We start from the raw sequence: 16766 nt of genomic DNA, 5'->3' as shown, positions 1-16766 counted from the left end.
CAGTGGGTACCATGCACAAGTATGAGAACTCGAATCTGCATCCCCATAACCACCAAAATAAAATCCAAGCAACAAGGCATGTCCCAGTCATCCCGGCACTGGGGTGCCGGTCTGGCAGCTTTGGGTTCAGTGAGAGACTCTGCCACAATAAATAAACTTATAAATTGGAGGAAGACACCTGACACTTCCCATGCATGTATGGGAAAGCTTCTCCCTCACCTGTCACCACGCACCTCATATGAATACACACCTTAAAATAGAAGTGGGCAGCCTGTATTTATATGCTAACCCTACACCTAGGACTTCATGGGTCTCATCTGAGTCTCCATTTGGTGAAAGGAGGAGGAAGGAAGCTCCATAGGACATCCCTGCTGCCTCCTTACTCTTAAAACTTTGCTTCAGGAGAGAATTTTGTGTTTTCAGGCAGGGTCCCTTGTAGCTGAGGCTGGCTTTGAACTCACATCCTCTAGCCTAACTTCCCAAAAGCTGTTTTCACCAGTGTGAACACCAAGCCCAGCAGGGAATGAGGTTTAGATGTCCTTACTGATCTTGCTCCAGTCTCTCTCTGGTAGGGGAAGAAGTCATCGCTCCCAGCGATGCCAAAGGACAAAGAGCACGGGTCAACAGGCAGGCGCCAAGCCATCTACTTTTGCTCCAGACCAGTCCTGGATGACGGCAGGACTGTGCTGTCCAGCAGGCTGTGGTCACTGCGGGCCCCGCCTTTCTCATATGAATCAAAAGCTCCGGGACAATGAGTGTCCTGACATCCTCATGAGTGCTGCCAAGGCCCCAGCTTTCCTGTTCTCGAGAGTCCACGCCAGCATACTATCCTGCTGGTTAAAGCCCCTGTGGCCTTCTGCCTGGACCTGAGACAAGACGATCTACCCTCTGCCACACAGTGAACCTGTGACATCAAAAGGCAGCGTGGGTGATAGAAGCAAGTATGGAAAAAATACACCAGGGAGAGAGAGAGATGGCTCAGAGGTTAACAAGAGTGCTTGTTACTCTTGCAGAGGACTAGTATCCAGTTCTCATTATTCCATGGTAACAACAGTTCCAGAGGATCCAATGCCCTCTTCTGACCCCTATGAGCACCGGGCATGCCTACGGCACACACACATGCGGGCACATAAAATTTAAAAATCTGAAAAAGGGAAAAGAAAAGAAGAGCACACCAAGCACAGCTAGCGAGATGGCTCAGTGAGTAAAGGCACTGGCCACCAAAGTTGACAACTGGAGTTCTGTCCCTGGGACCCGCATGCTAGAAGGAAAGAACTGACTCCCACATACATACCATGGCGCATGTACACACACACACACACACACACACACACACACACACCACACACGCAAATAAATAAATGTAACCTAGAGAATAAATAGACCAAAGCTTACCATTGATACCACTTTAGAGTTTAGTCCTATGGCAGTAGGTGTACCCACAAAACCGTACAGCCAGCACCACTCTCTGTCTCCAGAACCCCTTGCCCTATAAGGCGCCACGCTCCACTGCAGTTTTAGAGTTTGGATACCTGGGGGCTGGGAGACAGTTCCACAGTACAACACCTGCCGTGCAAGAATGAACAAAAAAAAAAAAGAATGAACAAAAGCCTGATGCAATGGGTACACTTGCATTCTTGATGTAAGATGGGGACAGAGACACACAAAGACAGGACTCAGGGGAACCACAGAAGCTCTCCAGCCAGCTGGCCTAACCTACTTGGTGAAGTTCCAGGCCAATGAGCAACCTTATTTAGAACAAAAAGTGGAACCCCAAGGTTCTTCTCATGTTCACCCTCCCATATACATAGACACACACGTGAGCACACACAGTTGGGTTTGGATCACAGTTCCTTCACTCGCTCCCAGAGTGACTAGAAGGTGAGGGACACCCTTCTGGGTTTCAACTTCTTCACCTGTAACGTGGGATAACTCAGAGGTGCCAATGCAAGTCAAGACTAAAGGGCAGTCAGCAAATGTTTAGAGCCACTTCTGGCCTTTTGAAGTGAAGGCCTAGCGAGGGCCCTCACCAGCCCTCGTCTGCCCCTCTGCACCCTGTCTGCCAGGTTCCTGGGACTTCTGTGGAAACAAAGGAAGGGACAATTGCCTCCCTTCCCAGAGGTGGAGCAAAAGAGGCCAGTCCTAACAGGTCCCAGTGTTTTCCCCAGCCCTGTCCAGAGCCCCATTCCAAACCAAAGAGTTACAAAGGCCTTTAAACTCCACACTCAGTACCTCAGGGTGAGGTCAGCCAGAATCCACTTTTTCAAGCCTGGGCTTTTAGATTTTGATAACACTCAAACATAACTGGCCACTTCTGAGTGTCAGCAATCCTGGAAGGGCCTCAGGCCTCCTGGTTGCCAGCACCTATGGCTGTCTCTGGCCTCAGAGTCTCCGTCTGGCCCTACAAAGGGATATATGTCCCTTCAAAGCAGGGATAAAGTGGAGGGAGAGGAGATAGACCTCTCCCATCAGTCACTATGCCACTAGGCTAAGACTCTGCCCTTTCTGATCCATGGAAAAAGGAGAAAATTCCAAAATAAGGTCTTAGCCATTCTCCAAACCTAAGCAGATCAGGGCACTTGCCTCCAAAACTGACAACCTGAGCTGTTGTCTATCTGGGACCCACATGGAAGAAGAAGAGAACTGACCCCCACAGTTGTCCTATGACCTCTACACATGTACTGACCATGGCAGCGCACCCCCACATATACATGTACAAAAAAAAACCCACACATCTTTTAAATGTATTTCTAATGACTAGTAGTGTGTAACTGGAAAACATTTGTGGTTTTTGTTTTTGAGGGGGATGGGTTGTTGGTTTTGGAAGGTTTTATTTGTTTGAAGACAAGGTAGTCCAGGCTGCCTCTGAATTTGCTATGTACAGAAAATGACCTTGAACTTCCTTGAACTTGTGATCCCCCTGACTCTACCATTTAGTTCTAGGATTATGTATGAGAGCTATTGATGTGGGAGTGTCATATATCAATCTGTTGATTTCATTGGTTAAGCAATAAAGAAACTGCTTGGCCCTGTGGGTGGAGTAAACAGAACAAAATGCTGGGAGGAAGAGGAAGTGAGGTCAGACTCCACAGCTCTCCTCTCGGGAGCAGATGCCTGAGAGAGACGCCATGCCCTGCTCCTGGGCAGACACACGCCATGAAGCTCCGACCCAGGATGGACTAGGCTAGAATCTTCCCGGTATGACTGGTTCTCACAGATTATTAAAGATGGGTTGATCGGGATGTGAGAATTAGCCTGTAAGTGCTAGAGCTAAAGGGCCAAGCAGTGTTAAAATGAATACAGTTTGTGTGTTGTTATTTCGGGTAAAGCTAGCCGTGCGGGCGGCTGGGGTGCTGGGGACGCAGCCCCGCCGCCCCTATTACTACAAGCTATCACATCCTGCTTCTGTAGAGCTGGGGACTGAACACTGGGCTTTGTGCATGCCAGGAAAGCACTGTACCCACCAGAGTGCTGAGCTATAGCCCAGTCTCATAGTTGGCTTTTGAAAAATATACCCACCAGTGTAATTCCCAAGAAGAGAGAGTGTCTTTTGAATCAATGGTAGGAGATATTCATTTTTAAAAAAATCTACACCTGCTGGGTGGTGGTGGTGTATGCCTTTAAACCCAGAACTTAGGAGGCAGAGCCAGGAGGATCCCTGAGTTCAAGGCAAGCCTGGTCTACAGAGTGAGTTCCAGGACAGCCAGTACTACTATTACTACCCTGTCTTTAAAAAAATGTCTAGACCTCTCTCTCTCTCTCTCTCTCTCTCTATATATATATATATATATATATATATTTACTCTTTATACAAAAATCAATTCATCATAGATTATATAGACGCCTAAACACAACACAAAAGTCTCCAGAAGAAAATCTGGTGGCCCTGAAGTTTGGAAGAGCCCTTCAGAAGGCAAGAAAAGCACGAGATGGAACAACTGAGAAAGTGAACGTCAACAAAATTAAAACCTTCTGCTCTTCAAAAGAAACCATGAAGAAAATGGAAAGACAAGCCATAAGCTGAGAGAAAATATCTGCAAACATCTTCTACACGGCTGATACCTAGAATATATAAATAACAGCCTAAGTCAATAAGCATACGATACAATATAAAAAGTCATATAAAGATCTTAATAGATACGTCACCCAAGAAAACACACCAGTAGGAAAGCTGGACACCTACACAAGTGGCAAGAACCCTGGATTTCACAAGCAAACCCAAAGACAATGTTTGTTTTGTTTGTTTGAGATGGCTTACACAGCCCAGGCTAGCCTAAACTTGAGGCAGTAGAGGATGACCTGGTGTAGTGATATTTCATTTGTATTTGAATAAATAAAGCTTGCCTGAAGTTCAGAGAGCAAAAGAGTTGCACTGATCAGCCTTACAGACCAGGTGGCGGTGACATACACCTTTAATCCCAGTAGCCATGCTAGTTTGCCATAGAAACCGGGTGGTAGTGGTGCACACCTTTAATCACAGCCCTAGAGAGGAATACAAGACAGGAGGAGACAGCTCTCAGACACAGTCTCATTCTGAGATTCCTGGAGGCAAGATCGCCATTTTGAACCGAGGTAGAGATAAGAGCCAGTGGCTGGCTGTTTTGCTTTTCTGTCTGACTTTCAGGTTGAACCCCAATTTCTGTCTCTGGGTTTTTATTAATTGTGCTACAACCTGGAACTGATTCTCCTGCCTCTACTTCTTCATGCTGGGATTACAGGCGAGAACCTCCTTCCCAGTCCTTAGTGTTTCAGATGCTTGGGTATTAACTCATGGTATCGTATACACACATCAAGCCTACGCTTCCCTAGTAGCCCTATTTTCTATCTTAATTGTGTGGTGATGGTTATAAAGGGGCAAACTTCATGCAACAGGATACTTCAAAACAAAGCTTCAGGAACACACAATGTGCCAGGCGGTGGTGGCACACTCCTTTAATCCCAGCCCTCGGGAGGCAGAGACAGATGGATCTCTGTGAGTTTGAGGCCAGTTTGATCTACAAGAGCTAGTTCCAGGTCAGGATCCAAAGCTAGAGAGAGACCCTGTCTCGAAAAACCACCATACAATGTACCTTACCTGGGCCAAACAACAAACCCTGCTGGCTCCAGACGGCTTGGTTTGTTTTTCTAGCTACAGGTGAACCGAGTGATAGAGTCTAGGGGCCATGCCAGCCTAGAGAGGTACAATGTCTTTCCAGGATTACAGGCTCTGGAGACAGGCAGATCTGGGTGCAGGTACCAGCTACCCTATTCACTTGTCAACCTTGGGCACATTACTTCTCCATTCTGAGCCTTGGTTTTCCTTCCAGAAAATGGACACAAATAACTATCGGACCTATCTTATTAGGAGCGAGTAAGTGTACAGAATAAGAAACACAGCAAGATGTCTGCCCCTCGTTCTGTACTTGTTCACTATGATACACCTGCTGTGACCATCGTGACTGCATCAAAGAGCAGTCTAGTCATAGGGGAGCGACTGAACCACACCTCCAGCACGAGGTGTTGCCAAAGGGCAGAAGCGGACTCAGGTCCTGCCCAAAAGCCATGCATTGTCTCGCAGGAGACAGAAGGTCTATACGACGTCAGTCCTCTGCACAAGCGCAGTAGAAATAGAACAGTCACTAAAAGCACAGAAAAGAGAAGCCACTGAGGGCTGCAGTCTGTGAAGACTTTCAGGAAAAGCAGGGTTTTTAGTAAACTTCAGAACCAAATTAGGAATTGTGGAAATCTCTTAGCAGGTAAAGTGTAAGCAACACACAAGAAACTGAGTTCAAATCTCCACACTCAAGTAAAAGTTGAGGGTGCTGGCATGCACATACACCAGTGTACTCAGAACCCCCATCCTGGAGCAGGGGAAGTGAGCAAAACCAGGCAGACCCCAGCCTGAAAGAGAGTCAGCTCCAGCCAGAGCAGCGAAAGACTGTCTCAGAAACTAAGGTGGGTGGCGAAGCCATAGAAAACATCTAGCATCCATCTCTGCACATCATGTACATCAGCGCACATACACAGGCAAGAATAACACACACACACACACACACACACACACACACACACACACACACAAAGGCAAAAAGAGGAAAAAAAAAACCATACAGAGTCTGAGGATGTGGCTCAGGCGGTAGAGTGCTTGTCTAGCATGTACAAAACCCTAGGTTAGATCCACAGATCATGGAAAGCTGGGTGGGCACAGTGGCACAAGCCCAAATTACCAGCCCTCAGGACGCGGAGGCAGGAGAATCAGAAGCTCAAGGCCATTCTCAGCTATGTAGCAAGTTCAAAGCTAGCCTGGGTTACAGGAGACGATCTCAAAATAAACAAACCCAATCAAATAGGATACTGAATCAAATCAAAAGGATGAGAACCTTTCAGGGAAGGCCTGATGGACTCCTCTCCCGAACCTCTCTTCTCCACCAGATGGCTCTGCCCATCCTCCTAGGGCTGGCGCCGGGCAGTGTGCATCCTTGGCATTTCCTCCCCCCAACAGCCCTGTGCCAAGGGGCATGACAGCAGAGCTTAGGCACTGGATGTGTGTCCCCATTCCTTGTGGGTGGGGTTGGCCTGGGACCTTGGGCCTTACCCACCCCACCCCCACCCATACACAGATCCCAGCTCACGTCTTTCTTTCCGATAGCTTGAATGTCAGTTTGGCTGTGGTACTAATTTCTTAAGGCGAAGTGTTTTCTCTGCGGCGCAGCCACCCCCTTGCCTGTCCCTCCGAGGCCTGGTCCTTGTCTCCAGCCCTGGACCCCTCGAAGCTCTGCCTGCAGGCCCCAGTGTTGCCTTTGATGCACACCACCCTCTTGACTTCAGTGTTGCTGTGTGCACGGCCCCTTTAATAAGTTATTTCCGTGGAAAACCCTGGTAACTAGGTCATGAATCAAGCCTATAAACACCTCTTACCCATCAAAGTACCCAAGAAAGGGAGGGTGGGCAGGCAGAGGAGACCCTTAGGGTAAGTGGCACACTGCCCCTCCTGCAGCCTACAAGAAGCCCCTGGCACCTGGGCCACAGCAAACACACCGAGAAGATGATGAAGTTGCCCCCGAAGCCAGGCATCATCAAACAGCCGAAGGACACTGCCTGTCTCTGTGTCCCAGGGACGATCTCAACCCAGCTCCCGGCAAGATTTACAGCTCAGAGAGGCCAAGCTGGCTGTGGCTCCTGGGGCCCAGGAATGTCCTGTTTTGGCTCCCAGTGAAAGGCCTGGCTTATTGGAGACATGCTTCTTTTCCAGTGCTGAGTTTCCTTCCACTCTTTTCTCCTTTTTGTTTTTCCCAGAGTGCACTGCCCAGGGCCTCTGCTTGAGAAGCTTGAGGCTCAGCACTCAGATCGATTTGAGTAACAGGTTTGGGCATTGCTGTCATGTAGGCAGGGTCCTGGACCGAGAGGAGACACCCCACGTCTAGGCCCAGTTCTGCTGCTTAGAATGAGCAAAACCTCCCCTCCAATTGCCTCCCTGACAGGAGGATATACGAGAGACTGTCTCCAAGGTTCAGTCTGTAAAGGCTTTCTTTGTGAACATGAGGACCCGAGTTCAATCCCCAGGGCCCACATTAAAGGGATGGGGAAAAACAAAACAAAAAAAAACCAGACATGGTAGCATGTGCTTATACTCCCAGCACTGGGGAAGTGAAGACAGGCAGCTTGCTGGGGGGCTCATTGGCCAGCCAACCCTGCTTACTCCGCAGGCTCCAGGCCAGTGGAGAGACTGTGTCTCAAAAACCAAGATGGACGGCATCTCAAGAAATGACACCTAAGGTTGCCCCCCCCCCTTCAAATACACCTGAACATACACAAACACATACACGCACACCTAGGCTATGACCTTGGAAGCAATCCCCAGAGCCTTTAGTAAAATGTGACAGGTTAATAATGGCCAGTCAGCATGTCCACTTCCAGGTATGTGCCCAAAAGAAATACCCCTGTCTTTGAGAAGGCCAGCTCGGAAACGTTTATTGTTTTATTGTTACATCATGGGTAGGAGCTTCAAACTAGGGGCCCCAGATTCCTGGAACTGTAATATAGGTGTCCTAGACGCATAGAGCTCACTGATCCTCCACCTGTCCCACAAAACTCCGCCCAGAAGTGAGAACGGCAGGCAGGCAGACCCCAGCAGCCCTGAGTGTTGACACCCACACTCTACTGAACGAAAGAAACTAGATATGGGGCCCAGAGAAACAGATCAGTAATAAGAGCATGGCTCTGCAGACATCGGAACCAAAGTTCAGAGCCCAGCAGCCACATAAGTATTGGGTGTGGTCCTGAACACAATTGTAGTCCCAACCTGAATGGCACAGAGGCAGGAGGATTGCTGGGGCTTCCAGTCTCGCTGAGGAAACTCTAGCATCTGGTCTGGAACACAGAACTGGACTGACCACCTCTAGAACTGTCTGATTCTGTCTGAATTCTGCATGGCTGCCCATCTAGAGCTAGCTGCCACCTTTGGTCTCGCTGAGCAGAGAACAGAGACAGCCCCAGCGGTCCTGAAGTATGAAAGTAGCACCAACCAGCCAGAGACCCAGGAGGCCCAGATCTTCTGCATTTTGGTCTTTTCAAACTGCCACCACATGGCCTTTCCATCCGTAAAATGGGTCTCTCAGTGGGATTCCTTGATTCTCAGTCCTCTTTGCACAAGGCCAGCCCAGTCCTTCCCAGGCTCACACTGAGTGACCTTCCTATCACTTCACCAATCTGGCACCACCCGAACCGGGCAATGATGGTTGGCTTTTCCAACTCTGTCCACTCTAGCCTAATCCTAGGTGACTCAGAGAATAAAATCACTCACAGGTTTTTTGAGTAAGAATCTCATGTAGCTCAGACTGACCTTCAGTTCAGTATATAGCAGAGGATGATCTTAAACATCTGAGCCTCTTGCCTCCACCTTCCAGGCGCTGCCATTACAGGTCTGGCCACCATGCCCCATATGAGGTGCTGGGGATTGAACTCAGGGCTATGTGCATGCTAAGCAAGCTCTCTACCAACTAAACCACTTCACCAGCCCCTCACTCCTCTCTTAAAGGTCACCAGTGTGCTGGCAAGGATTCACCTCACAGTCAGGGCTGGTGGCTTTGAGGTCAGCTCCAAATCTGAGACCTCTGTTTATCCGAATCCAGAAACTTCTACCATAAGAGGAGTAGGATCTTCTAACACGAGGCTCAGGGTAGCGGGGGCTGGCTGTAGACTGCTCTGTGGAGTTCAGTACCTCAGACTTTACCCTCTCAGGCTGGGGACTGTGGAGACAGGCCCATGCATCTCAATTATACTTTCCACAAAAAAGGGGACAAGCAGAAAAGGAAACTGTTTCGTACGAAAATATCTCGTCAAGCATCTTCAGGAGATATTTTCTTCATGACTGAGATGCCACTCAACCCAAACAAAGAAACTTTCAAACGCAGCCCCTGAGTGCTGCAGATGCTAGGAGAGACTGGACTAGAGAGAGTGTGAGGGAAGGGTGCACATGGCCAAAATTAGACAGAGGTCGCTAACTGCCCCTTCCGGAAGGTCCTCAGAAAACCTGCTGTTTTCACAGTGCCACAGACCAGAGTGAGGCCATCTAATCTGGCTTAGAGTCAGAGCACCCCAGAAAAAAATCTACCCCCGCCCCCCGCAGCCACTCACACCAAGCCCAGCGGCTCCCTGGTAATTCACTCCTTTCCCACCACCAGACGAGGAGCAGAGATGCCTTACGGCATAGGACAATACGCCCCACTACTCCATCGCCATCTTGGCATGGCAGCCCTGGCAACTAATTCAGCAGAACAATACAATGAAAGCAAGGTCTATGGTGACAGTCAAGGAGCTGCTAACAGTCCCTAGTTAGGGAGAGGGGGGTGAGGATCATAAGATCTTGGGAGTCCAGCCATTGCTGCCTCTGCCTTTCCCCGGTCACAGGGCTCTTGGAAGGTGCTAGGGTGTAGAAGAGGAACGTTAACAGCAAGGAGACGATGATACGGCTCCCATGACATCGCCGCTCATGGTGGGGTGGAACTTTGCAGTGACTTTGGAGTCATAAAGGCTCCTCTAAGTACCCTTCACCCACGTTCTGTGAATAAACTAGTAAACGCGCTGGTTCTCGGAGCTGGATTGGGATAAAATCCTAATGCTGGTCACTGGTGCCCTATCTGGAGTCAACAGACATCTGTTCGTGCTGAATCTTAGCTCCCTGAGGGCAAAGAAGCCCCAGAAGCTCAAAGACTTTGCACTTTCCAGGGGGCAGACAGAGCACCTTATTAGACGCTGGGAGACCCCATGGGGGCCAGCCAAGCTTTCCGGCTTCCGAGTGAACCAAGACAAGCAACTTAACCTCTCTGAGCCTCCTCAGTCATTTCTTCCTTTAATTTGGCTATAATAAAGCGGCTGCTCATGGAGGTGCTGGAAAATTCCATGAACTCATAGATGTATGGCACTTGAGAAAGCGCCTGGCACAGGGCTCTGTGCTCCCAGGGTCATTAAATTTATGTGTGATGATTGCTCTGTCTTGATCTTCATGAACTCTATCAGGATTTCTCTGCTCACAAAATGAGCCCCTGCTATGAGACAGCCTGATGCTACACAATGTCCTTTTAGGACCAAGGATTTCCTAGGGTTCCCTGGCCCCAGTGGCTATAATCCCTCTGTTTTAACCATTCCGTCAACGTACAGGACAACGTCTCAGGATTCGTCTCTCTACATCCTCCCATCCCTCCCACGTCTACCTTCAGCTGTTTCTACACAAGCTGTTCCCTTTAGTAAGAGAACACTTACAAGTCTGTTCGGAGCGGGCGCTTAGTCAGCCTACAAAACCCAACCCAGAATGGCCCGCTCTGTGAAGCTTTTCCGAACACCCACATTCCCAACAGAGTTCTGGCATCCGGGACACCAGTCCTCTCCGCCTGGGTTGCTGTGTCTCAAGACACTACTGTGCTTCAGGACAATAATGAGAAGAGCAGCTAAGATGGTGTAAGCCATAAAGCCAGCTTTGCATCCTCCTCCTACCTCTAAGATCTAAGTCTAAGGTATAAGATCTGGAACCAACATCCAGGGGCACACGGGCACCATGGAGCCTGAAATCCCTGACCCATTGGACTCCTGTGCAGCACACCACACCACAGTCTGAGATGTGGGAGGCAAGGACCTTGCTGGCTTGGGATCACGGGCAGGAAAAGGTAAAACTAAGACTGGAGCCCACCCTGGCAATCGGCCTTCTCTCATGATGATCCCTGGCATGCTCCTGAAGGTGCCCTTGGCCTCATCACACACGTGCACGCGTGCGCACATGCGTGCACACACACACACGCACACACATGCACACATGGTCCTTCTGCAGCAGCCACCTCTATCACTCTGCATGCCCTGTCACCTCCAGCATCCAGCCTGGGAGAAGGCAGCCTCTATGAAGTGCCAGGAGCTTAGAGGAGGGATATGAAGAAAAAAAAAGCAAACAGGGATGGGGTTTGCCAGCTGCAGATACTGCTCATGTGGGGACAGCACTGGGCCTCACTTCTCTGCCATCACTCCAGGGTGCCTCTCTAATCCAGGGAGGCCCCAGGATCAAGTGGGAGTCCACCCCACCCCCCACAGAGTGCCACCATCCTCACTCCAAAGCCTGAGAAAACCACCTTTCAGCTAGCATTCCCTCCTCACTGTCCCCATTCTCCAAACCACCCAGGGACCCTAAGGCTCCCCCAGTAACACCATTCAGTGACAGTAGCATCCAGGCCCCACTAGCCACTACCTATGACTGCACTGAAACTCGCTAAGCTGGTCCCTATATCCCTGCATGCTATGGACTTGGTAAGAACGTTGGCCAAAATCTGACCCAGGGCTGGTGATTTGGTTCATCGGGTCAAAGTGCCTGCTGCCAGCCCTGACAACTTCATTGCATCCCAGGACACACATGGGTGGTAGGAGAGAACCAAATCCCACAGGCTGTCATGTAACCTCCACATGCGTACTGTGGCATTCAAACTCACACACGTATGCACATATAAATAAACAAAGGAACGGATGGCAGACTTCCAGCCATCCTTTAAACCCCACCTGGGTACCCCCTCTTTCTGACACTTCTGGCTGCCTCTCTACAGGAGGTTCCCAATTACCTCCTGCCGCGGCACCTCATATGGGACACCAAGAGGGCAGAACTGATACAGGTCTCACCTCCTGGCTAGATACCTCTTAATAGCCACACACCTCACACAGGACTACACCTTCTTTAAAGGGCATGTTATTATTGTCCCCATTCCACAAGTGGGAAAACTGAGGAGCAGGGTGGCTAAGCAACCACCCCCTTTCAAGTGATCAGGAGGCAGAGCAGGAACTTGAACCCAGAGCTAACTGTTGCAAAGCCCCTGTCTGTCATTTACCGCTGCTGCAAGGCTAGACCTGTGCTGGCTGAAGCTGATAGAGCCCTTAGGGACACAGAGACACAGAGCCTATGCCAGACAAGGCCTGTGTGATCCCGGCAATCAAGGAGAGACAGTGACATTGTCATCTGTGCTGAAGATGTGAGCAAAGAACGAACACTCAGCTGAGAGGCAACAGTCGTAGGACAGGCACCATCCCTACCAGGGAGCGGGTGGAAAAACAACACATGTTTTTTCACCTATGTTTTGACTTAGCTCCAGCTACCAACACTTGCTGTGTGGTTCACAGCCAGTCTCTTAATTTCTCTAAGCCGGTCTCCAAACGGTTAGCATGGAGAATGTAAGCACGAATAGGGCCTGGGTCCCTAAGGAGCTTTTGATTGGGTAGACACCAGATCTAGCTCAGCCCCACTACTACAGCGGTACTGCCATCACCTAAGGAGGAGTATGCCCTCTCTGATAGAGCTCAGACTGAGAAGCCAGCACACACAGTCAAGGCCCACGGAAGCAACAGCCTAGTCCTGGCTACCAGCAGCTTATACGGCATAATGCCGGGCTAAATAAACACCTGGCCAATTACCTGATAGGCTCTTGATTATTCGGGTGATGGTGAGGTACAAAATACCAGGCAGGTGCTCTGGCATGAGATTAGGCAGGCCTAAGTGCTCAGAGCCCACCACCCTGCGTTCTCATGAAATGACTCGTTCACAGGACAGCCAGCACACAGCCTGGACCGGCAGAGGCTCCTTCCTTCTTTCCCTCAGCCAGGGCACAAAGGTCCCATGTCAGGAGCACTCTCCTTCTTCTAGGCTGGAGTAGGGGATGCTGGGAGAACCTCGCCTGTCCCACCAGCTCTCTTCAAAACACCAGTTCTCTCTGCCCTCTCTTTCTGTAGTTCTCTGAACGAGAACATATTCTGCCTTCCAGAAGCTGTAACCCACAGCCACTTGCACCTTGGTGTGAGTTCCTTTATCCCAACATACCTCATCCTCAAATGAACTGAATTCGAGGGATCAGGAGAGGAATGTTAGTGTTGTAAGAAAAATGCCAAGTGGAACTTTGGATAGCCAGGGGACAGCGCTCCAGACACAGGGAATCAAGGCACCCACAGCACCAGACCTCCAAGAACTCTCCCTAAAGAGAGCCCGAGGCCGGGGATTTGACTCAAATCCCACTGAAGACACTGGGTGCGAGAGTATCCAGAATCTAGCTGAGGTCCCACATCTACCTCTCCCAACCGAGTGACATGGGTGCAATCACCTGTGCCCTTTGACCTTCAGTGTCCCTGCGTAGACCATAGAGCCCAACTGACAGCCCATGTTAAGACTGAATATCTAAGGGGACCCTGGATAAACAGGGGACGGTACCTCAGACCTAAATGAAGCAAGGAAATCATAGCACCAGAGTTTCAAACATTCCCAAGAAAGAGGCCTTTCCTGCAGTTCCTCACGTGTCCTTGCCTGCCTGCGCCTGTGACTAACCCCTAAATCCTGTCATCTCCCAGTGTGGCCTCAGTCACAGGACAGGAAAGAACAGAGACTCTGAACAGGAGCTGCAGAGAGTCAGGAAGTTCTGCCAGGCTGTGACTATCTCTGTGTGCAAGATGTCTATTCTGTAATGTGAAAGGGACCAGGTTGTCAAGGGCACTGAGCCCTCAGGACATAGGAGAACAGAAGGATGGCACAGTCAGTTGGTGGGCTTGCTCAGTGGCTGCACAGACTCATCAAGTCCTGTGTCAGTGAGCCCTCACCTCACCCCAGCTCTGGCACTGAAGCCGGCCAAGTCTCTGCCAAGTTATTCTGCCCAAACCTCCCCATGTGCATTCTGCAAACTGGGACTGTCCACTCAGCAGTGAGAGGAAGCCGTACAGAGAAGATAGCCTGACTGGGCTTTGGGGTGCTGTTCAAGAAGTAACCCTTTGGGTACACTTGGAAGGATCCCAGCTGTCTCACTGGATGGCAGGACAGAGTCAAGGAGAGAAAGAACAGCCGGTACTGATCTGAGTGTGAGGTCAAAGGACACCAACATTACTACCGGCGCTGCAGCCACCCCTGACCATCAAATGCCCCAGTGTGACCCACACCCTGTGCCCACTCCGCCCCTGACCTTTGGACTCCTCGATGCCCTCCTGTGTGACATCACTCTATCCCCACAGGATGAAGTAGCCATGACTCTACTCTCCACAAAGGCCTGCTACCACCTGGGCCTTTCCCCACCTGCAAAGGACCCCTCCCCCAGTCTTCCCTCCAGTGACAGCCAATACCAACAAAGCCCAAGGCCCAGGAGGACCCCCCCCCAAAAAAAACGTTCCACTTGCTTACTCAGGCCATCAGGAGCCCAGCCCAAAGCCCATTGCCACCTCATTCCATCCTCCCACATGGGAAACCCCAAACTTTTCTTCCCTCATCTTTTAGACTCTCAGAACGCCAACCACTAGACGTTTTCTTCATGACAGTCAAGACCAGCAGTGGCCTGTTCATTGCCCAGTATTACAGACTCAGCTCTGAATTATCTGGGCAGAAATCCCCAGCACAGACCACCTCAACACAGTTCAGCCTACAGTCCCCACCTCTGGAGGTGTGCTGAGGTTCATGACCTTCAAGCAGGAACCAGGCACCAGGCCTCCTCTGGTGCAAACACGCTGTGAAAGACACACACAAGTCTCCACTATTAACAAGGAAAGAGGATATCAAAGTGCCCATCTGTCCTGCAACCCAGCTAACAATAGCCCTGAGAGCTGGCAGGAGCCCAGAATCATAAGTGAAAAAAAAAAATCAGAGCCCCTTGTTCCAGAATCACCTGTGACTTCTGCCTTCATGGACAGATGAGAAAGAATGGACCTTGAGGAAAGTGTCCCCGGCTACAACAATGGAGAGGCCTTTCTAAGTCACAGGAATGAGAGAAACGTGGTGGAGACGAAGGTTCAAACCTGGCAAATCTTCAGGTTCCCACCCACATAAACCACACAGCTTTGTAGCACAAGCTGGTCTCGAACTCTTGCCTCAGCCTCCTGAATACTGGGCTGTCAGGCATGCAACAGCACACCCAGTTCTTAACTCCAACAACACCAGACACACACATACACACACACACACACATTGGCCATCTTCCCATTCACAGGGTGGGCGGATCAGAGCACAAAAATCACAAGAAATCAAAATCTTTCCAAAACTACATCCATCAGTGTGCCCACATCTATCCCCATCAGTACCGGCCACAGCAACAAACGAGAAGAAAATATGCCAACCTGAGAATTCGCCCGGAGCAGTGATGAGGGAGTTGGTGGCCTCGGTTTCAGTGTAAGACAATGTGGAATCGGACAGATCTGTTCGAGGGAGAAAAGAAAGAGAACTCAGTTGACTGAAAGATACCTGTTCCTGTGCACAAAGGGCAGATGTCCCTGGCAACCACTTACTTAGTATGTATTTATTCCTGTAGCCCGGGCTAGCCTCTATTTCAGTACGTAGTCCAAGCGAACCTTGAACTCCTGATCCTCTTGCTCTTGCCTACTAAATGCTGAGGTTACAGGCATGTACCACCAAGCTGGGGTTATGCAATGCAGGGGATCAAACCCAGGGCTTCATGTATGTTAGGCAAGCACTCTACCAATTGAGCTACACCCACAGCCCCCTCACAAGTTACTGATGTTTCCCTGTGATGACCCAGTCTCTGGATCACCCCAGGACCGGGCCAACCATCCCGCCTCAGAACTCTTCTGGAAAAACGCAGACCACTGTGACCCTGACACCTGGAAGAGTCTCGGTGGCCCTGACCACAGAAGTAGTACACAATCAGGGGACTGAGCAAGCACCAACTTGAAGCCTGTTTGGGTAAGGTTAAATTAAGTCCCTGAACAATTCATAGCTGCTAAATGCAATCAAACCATTAAAATTCTTGAAGTTGTTCGTTCTTGCTTCCTTCCTTCTTCCCTTCCTCTCTTCCTCCTGGAGCTGGAGGAACGTAACAAATCACCAGCCACCTCTGTCCCCACACGCCTCTAATTAAGAGCCAAGCGTTTGCTCTCAGGTTAACTTCTGCTGTCTCTCTCCTTTCCCACTCCCCACCATCAAAACGGCCTGCGGAGCTTGGGCCGGGTTTTGCATTCATGCTTGTGTTTTAAAGAAGGCTTAATTAGGCAGTTCATAGGGCATGCATCATCGGCCATCCCCTGCCCGCGGTGCGCTGAGATGGAAGGGAACTTTTTCCACCCCACCAGTGATGCTCTGGGGGACGGGAAGACTTGGGAAGTTTTCTCCCCCTAGGTATGGGCCTCTGCAACAAGCAGTTCAGGGTTGTCCCTAGTAAAGGACGGGCCTGGCCAGGAGCTGAGAAGCATGGACCAGAAGGCCTGAAATCTTTCATCTTCTGGTCACCCAACACAAGCCACATCCGGCTCGGCTAGCCCCAGCCGGCCCAGCAGTCACCAGG

The 16766-nt window shown here is 50.2% G+C and overlaps 1 protein-coding gene across 3 annotated transcripts in view; it reads right to left on the bottom strand.

Annotated features, from left to right (window-relative positions):
* Positions 1-16766, bottom strand: part of Smad6 (SMAD family member 6) — a 70706-nt gene that overhangs the window by 40315 nt on the left and 13625 nt on the right. For all 3 annotated transcript variants that reach the window (XM_041679894.1, XM_041679893.1, XM_041679892.1), the window contains exon 4: positions 15586-15663. In XM_041679894.1, the coding sequence (XP_041535828.1) occupies positions 15586-15663 (78 nt within the window). The remainder of the gene's footprint in view (positions 1-15585; positions 15664-16766) is intronic.

This window comes from Microtus oregoni, unplaced genomic scaffold, assembly GCF_018167655.1.
Source record: "Microtus oregoni isolate MIOR12 unplaced genomic scaffold, Mior012 000032F_ref0000030, whole genome shotgun sequence".
Taxonomy (NCBI): Eukaryota; Metazoa; Chordata; class Mammalia; order Rodentia; family Cricetidae; genus Microtus; species Microtus oregoni.
This window is presented reverse-complemented; position numbering and strand designations above follow the sequence as displayed.